Source organism: Microtus ochrogaster, unplaced genomic scaffold (genome assembly GCF_000317375.1).
Source record: "Microtus ochrogaster isolate Prairie Vole_2 unplaced genomic scaffold, MicOch1.0 UNK109, whole genome shotgun sequence".
NCBI classification, from domain to species: Eukaryota; Metazoa; Chordata; class Mammalia; order Rodentia; family Cricetidae; genus Microtus; species Microtus ochrogaster.
The window spans coordinates 897,000-903,919 of NW_004949207.1; the positions used below are offsets into that span (position 1 = coordinate 897,000).

A 6,920-nucleotide genomic window follows, 5' to 3' on the forward strand; every position below is an offset into this window, starting at 1 on the left:
CCCGAGGATTCGGACCCAGTGCCCAGACAGGCTGGGCTGGTTGATGTTATGTGCCTAAGGAGGGCCGTGGGGCCGAAGTGGGGAGGGTTCTGCCCAAGGAGGCTGGGGGGCCAAGGAACCTCTGAGCTCCCCGTCCCAGGCTGGCTCCCCGGGGCCAGAAACTCACCCCAAAGCTAGGTCTCCTGGCGCCTAAGATCAGGCCTCAGTGCTGGATGCCATCATCCCCATTTCTAAAAGCCGAACAATTCCTACAGTTACAGGTGTTTACATATATACATGTATATGTTATGGACCAGGAGCCACACACAAGGGAATTTGGACCACATTACTATCTTGGACTTCCCAAGATTATCCATTTCCTTGCAAGAAACACATTTTGCTTCCAGTGGCTTGCCTATCGTATTTTATTTCTAACCATGTGGCATAGGTAAGGAGGACATGAGTTTAATGTGGTCCTTATGGACCACAGCGTGATACAGAGGCTGGACCATTAAACTAATGTATGACAATAGCAAAAAGATGCTTTTCAACTTACAAGAATGTGGTGGATAATCTTATTAACAGGATATAGAATAACCTAGAAAACAAACACCTTGGCTTGTAAGTGAGGAGGACTTCTAGACTGTGTAACTGAGCTGGACAGGCTTTCCCTAAATGTGGGTGACACCACCCCATGGGAAGCCTGCATAAAAATGAAGAGAACAAATTGAGCACCAGTATTCATCTCTGTCTGCTCCCTGACTGTGGATGCTCTGTGACCAGTCACCTTGTGCTTTTGTCTGCCTCCCTTCTCACCAAAAATGTGCCCTCAAACCATGAGCAAATAGTCTTCCCTTAAGCTGACATCATCAGATATTTCTTCATGGCATTAGGAAGATAACAAATACACAGAAATTTTTGCAACCAAGTTAAAATTAAAATGCAGTGACATATGAACAGAAAAATGTCATGGTGTCTTGATTATTTCAACAGCAATAAAGCCACTTATTTCTTCAATATCATCTTTTGTTCACTCTCTTAGTCACTCTGCTTCAGGTTAGACTTATATATTAAAACAAACACCTTCCTCAGATAATTTCACTGGCTGTTCCTTCTGCAAGGCATATACGCCTGCAGGCTATAAGCACCTTGCTATCTTCTAGGGGTATCTTTTTACTGGTCTATTGCTTTTTCTCGCCAACATGCTCAGTATAAAGTAACAATCCCTATACGCCATCTCCTACATAACTTTGTTTTCTTTCATACTGTCACCAACTTACATCTTTCTTACATTATCACTTTAAGCATTTATTTGCTTATTTCATCCTCATGTGATTTTAAAGACATTTGAATTCTGCACAGACCATTTCTTTCCTAAGATGTGGCTACAACGTGATTATAATTAATTTATAGTCTCCAAATACAGAAAATAGTTCTGCAAATTCATGACTATTCAAAACTCAGCCAGGAAAAGGTAGAGTGTGATATGAGGATATTACATCAGTCATGAAAGGGTTGTGGACTATTACAGATCCCATTCATATATAAAGTCTGGGAATTCAAGTCGCGGCTACAGGACGTACAGGGCAGGGATTCTCTGAGGTTTCACAACTGTGTCACATATTTTCATGCCCTCTCTCTTCTCATTAGTTACATCAACTAAATGGGGCCAAAGAACGACTCACAAATTTCACATTTTCTCCTTCTTGGAATTTCAAAGAATCTAAGACTGCAGCCTTTTTTATTTGTGCTGTTCCTGACAATGTACTTGATCACCATGCTTGGGAACCTACTCATCATCTTGGCAACGATTTTAGGCCCCCACCTGCATACACCCATGTATTTCTTCCTCTCCAACCTTTCTTTTGTGGATGTCTGCTTCACTTCTACAACCGTCCCAAAGATGTTGGTGAATATATACACACAAAGTAACATCATCATGTATAGGAACTGCATTGCCCAAATGCATTTCTTTATACTCTTTTCAGGGTTGGAAATCTTTCTGCTGACTTTGATGGCCTATGACAGGTATGTGGCCATCTGTCACCCTCTGCATTATACTGTCATCATGAACCCTCGACTCTGTGTGCTGATGGTCCTAGCATCCTGGATCATGAATATCCTTCATTCCACAACACAAAGCTTAATGACATCGCGATTGTCCTTCTGTGCAGACCTGGAAATCCCACACTTTTTCTGTGAACTTAATCAAGTAGTACACCATGCTTGCTCTGATACCCTTCCAAATGATGTGGTTATCTATTTTGCAGCTGTGCTGTGGGCTTGCTGTCCCCTGATGGGCATCCTTTACTCTTATTCTAAGATAGTTTCAACCATACGCGCAATCACATCACTGCAAGGGAAGTACAAAGCATTTTCCACCTGTGCATCTCACCTATCAGTTGTCTCTTTATTCTATTGCACAGGCCTGGGTGTTTACCTCAGTTCTGCTTCAATGGAAAACTCACAGTCAACTGCAAGAGCCTCAGTGATGTACAGTGTGGTCACCCCTATGCTGAACCCCTTCATCTACAGCCTTAGGAATAAAGATATAAAGAGAGCACTGAGAAACATGTTGGGATGGAAGTAATAGAAAAATCCTTTACTGAGGTGCTCAGCATGGTTACGTGTCCATGATCACACGGCTCAGAGATCTCTGGTGGAATCTTCAAAGTAGAATGTGCTCCCTCTATTTCATCCCCGGAGGTTCTCATTCTCTGACTTCAGCTTCTCTATTATACAAATCAATTGCGTAATTCACACTATCACTATCTCCACTCACTATAATATTAATTTCTCTTCCTTTTGTCCTTTTCCAAATTTCTCAACATTTTTTTTCAATTTTGGGATCAAGAAATACTGAGAAATCCCCTTTGATCACAGAGAACAATGTGATTAGAAATAATTTCCTTGCAAGAGACATGTGTCAGACTCAGAATTTTTAAATTTTTATTTATTATTCATGGTTATGCGACTGTATAATACATACATGCTGACGCACATGCTGTGACTAATATGTGGAAGTCAGAGAACATTTTTTTGTGGAGTCAATTGTCATCTCTCACTTTTATATGGGTTCCTAGGATTGGATTCAAGTCATCTGACTTTATCAGCAACTGCATTTACCTGTTTTGCTACCTAGACTCAGTAATTTTAGGGTGTAGCAAAGTTGTCATCAATTTTACTGCTATGATGAGATACTTTATTTTACATTTGTGATCCTATGTATAACTTTATAGTGTAGAGAAGTCAGAGACTAGTGTGTTTCAGTGGTCTGTTTATCATTCCACGGTGCCTCATCTTTCCTAATCATGCAAACAATAATATATTGGTATATGTAATTGTAATTTGATTTTGTTCATATATCTAGGATCCTGTATGTATGGTGGATGGCCATAACATAATGTCTAGTAAATGACCTAAGGGGTTTCTAATCCATGTCCTTTCAGAGGCAGATGTGTTTGTGTGTGTGTGTGTGTGGGGGTTGTATCCGTGCACACACATGCTTGCAATATAGATATAACTTAAAGTAATAATATTGATATTTAAATGGTAAACAGATTAGTATTATATTTGGATTTTTTATGCATTCACCCAATAAATAACCACTTATGTGTACCCCCTTACCTTAGTTACTGTGAATATTGCCACAATAAGCATGTATAAATAATTTTTTTTGCTGATTTCATTTCCTTCTTTCCAAATTTAATATTATAGATATGAATTTGTACCATAATTTTTCATAATGCTGCCATTGAAGGAACAGAGTAAATAATTTCTTTTGTCATTTCTCATTCCTATATGTTCAGCTGCAATTTTTGCAAAATAACAAGATAGAATGCGATGCCATATATGAAAAATCACACGAGACCATGGATGGGAGTGTTATGGTTATATATTCAGAGGAACGCAGTCCTCTCCTATTTAAAGCAAAGTGACAATCTTCTAGATACAGCAAGCTGTTCATTAGCAACATTTGAAATTTCAATAAGGCTTAGTTTGGAGAAAAAACTTTAATTGGCTCTAGTATTTGTTAGAAGATAAATCACCTTGAGGGCAGAAACTTGGTGGAGAAGAAACAATGGAGATTCTCCTGACTTCTATCCAGATCACCTGGGCCCAGCCTCTTCAGGAAACAATTTTGTTGCACACAAAGCAATATCCCTTAGGGTCTCCTGGAGAGCCCAGGAGATGGAATAGCAAGAGGATTATTCCCAATAAGCAGGAGAAGTATCAGTCACCCAGACTCTCTCCTTTAGATCATGTAGCCTTGGTCTGGACAGGGCACGATTTTTCTTTTAAAATATTAATAGTGGTTTAGGGACCCATGTCCTCATATGGAGGTCAGAGATCAACTGGAGAGGTCAGTTCTCTCCTTCGAGCATGTGAGTAGAGAAAGGGAAGCAAAATTAGGTCATCATAATTGGTGGCAGGAATCTTTTGTCAATTGGAGGAGATAGATTTTTAAATTGTGTCTCCGTGACTGCATTATCCTGCTTCCAACCAGGTGAGCTGGGTAGGTAGCCAGAGGCTGAATATGAACTCTAAGTCTCAATACCAACTCTCTGGGAACATATGGATTAAACAGAGAAACTGTGGAATGGAGAAATCAGGCATGAGTTTGTTAGTGTCTGCAGAGATATGTCAAGGTTCACACTCTACAGGTTGATTCTGACACTCCAAGGATGGCTAAACATGTGGAGACAGACTACTGTTGTAGTAGAAATGGATGGATTTATACCATTCAGAGAACAAGCAGTAGTTACAGAAAAGAGCTGGTATAGTCTACAGACAGGAAAACAGAGATATAAAGTCTTGATCAGGAAGCATTGATTAAAGGTCAGGCAGATTGCCATCTGGACTTTTGCCTAGAAGTGCTCCTGGCCCCAGTGCTTTGTTCCCCCAGACTTCCCTGCCTCTCCTGTTGAGTGCAGGCCAGCTTCATGGAAAAATGCGTGTAACTTCTGCTTCCTCCAGCCCTGGAATTTTAGTAGCTGCTTGGTTTCACAGAATCAGCTCATCTGGGACTCAAGAAAGAATTTAGCTTCACCATTTCTCCTTATGCTAGGTCTGCACACAAGAGCTGAGAGAGGGGGAGGCAACCTGTGACATTAGTGCTGTGCTCCTCTCACGTCTACCTTGATAGGACAGAGTGACATGTTAAGCTTGGCAGTTAACATCTGTCATCATGAAGTGACTGGAGATTGACATGAGGTTGGATGTAAGGTTGCAGGTCATGTAACTACTTTGTGAGAGGGATAACACACAGGGAGTCCATGTATCACAGAACATTAGGATCCTCAACTATAAATGGGATACTAGCAAGTTATTTATATTGAATCAATCATCGTGGCTCATACCTGTGATTTCCACACTTTTATGGCTGAAGCAGGACAGTCACAATTTCAAGGGCATTCAGGTCCACAGACTAAGACACTGCCTCAAAACTAAAATAAATTGTTTTTATCTTAATTCCATTTTTATTACTTACCAGCAGTGTGGTCCTTCCCAAGTGTCTTCCCTTTCTGAGACACTATTCCTCACCTATAAGACAGGGGGTGAAGGCCATACTTCATGAGGTGGTTGTAAGGATCAAAAGTATGGTCCCTTGGCATAGACTTGGCAATGTAAATTCTCATTACAAAGTTGCCATAGTGACACAACACTGTAACCCTGGGATTTTGGACATGAATGCAAGAGGACAAGTCTAGATGCTTATGTGTATGTGAGAGAGAGTGAAGGCCACACACACAGACACACAGACACACAGACACACACACACACACACACACAGAAATCAAAGACAAAAGAGGCTATTTGAGAGCATGGGAGGGGTTGTGAAAAAGGGGCATGGGAAAGGTAGAAAGAGAAAATGAAAAGGGGAAAGTGATATAAATATATTTTAATTAAAAAGGGAAATATTTTCCCAGACTTTGATATGAAATTCTTCTTCTTCCTATTCCCATCATTTATAGATTTGAAGCTTTAAAGATGCTGCATGGTCTGTTCATATGTTAATTTTTTATTTTCCTTGTGGGTGTGAGGGATCCAGTTCCTCTATTTTGTCTTCAAGTGTTGATACTCTGTCTTCCTTGTGGCCCAATCTGTTGGTAAGGCTTTTCACTGAGGTGGGGTTTATTTTTGACATTTTTTATTGGGAACTTTTTAAAAATATTTTCTCATTTTATATAGCTATCTACATTCCCACTTCCTCCCTTGTTCACCCAACCCTTCTCCCCCTACTCACCTCCACTCCCCAGAAAGGCTAAAGCTTTCCATAGGTTGTCAACAAAGCTAAACACTTCACTTTGAGGCAAAACCAAGCCCCAGACTCCACCCCGTATCTAGGCTGAGCAAGGTATCCCTCCAAAGAGAATGTGCTCCAAGATGCTTATTCTAGCACTAGGGATAAATCATTGCTAGTGGTCCCATACATATTGCTCAAGACTCACAACTGTCCCCCACATTTAGTGGGCATATGCAGGTTCCCCTGCTATCAGTCCAGAATCAGTGAGCTCTCACTAGCTCAGGTCAGCTGTTTCCATGGATATCACCATCACAGTCTTGACCCCCTTGCTCTTATTATCTTTCCTCCCTCTCTTGAGCTAGTCTCTGGTAGCTCAGCCCAGTAATTTGCTGTAGATCTCTGTAGCTGTTTCCATCAGTTTCTGGATGAAGGTTCTATTATGACAGTTAAGTTGTCATAAATCTGATTACAGAGGAAGGCCAGTTTAGGAATCCTCTCCAGGGTTTCTTAGAGTCTTTTGTGGCATCATCCTTGTGGATTGCTGGGAATTTCCCTAGTGCCATGTTTCCCACTATCCCTTTGAAGGCTTCCTCAAGCAAGATATCTTTTCCTTGCTCTCTCTCCTCTCTCTCTCTCTTCTCTTCTCTCTCTCTCTCTCTCTCTCTCTCTCTCTCTCTCTCTCTCTCTCTCTCTC

The 6,920-nt window shown here is 40.9% G+C and overlaps 2 protein-coding genes across 2 annotated transcripts in view; one reads left to right on the top strand and one right to left on the bottom strand.

Annotated features, from left to right (window-relative positions):
- Window positions 1-1,529: 1,529 nt before the first annotated feature.
- Window positions 1,530-2,569, top strand: LOC101993416 (olfactory receptor 7A17-like). Its single transcript, XM_005371475.3, has 2 exons — window positions 1,530-1,551; window positions 1,668-2,569. Exon 2 carries the CDS (start codon window positions 1,742-1,744, stop codon window positions 2,567-2,569), a length of 828 nt encoding a protein of 275 aa, XP_005371532.2. The 5' UTR covers window positions 1,530-1,551; window positions 1,668-1,741.
- Window positions 2,570-2,673: 104 nt separating this feature from the next.
- The window catches only part of Anhx (anomalous homeobox), a 24,876-nt gene continuing 20,629 nt past the window's right edge, over window positions 2,674-6,920 (bottom strand). Inside the window, exon 9 of the mRNA XM_013355268.1 lies at window positions 2,674-2,711. Within this exon, the coding sequence (XP_013210722.1) occupies window positions 2,674-2,711 (38 nt within the window). The remainder of the gene's footprint in view (window positions 2,712-6,920) is intronic.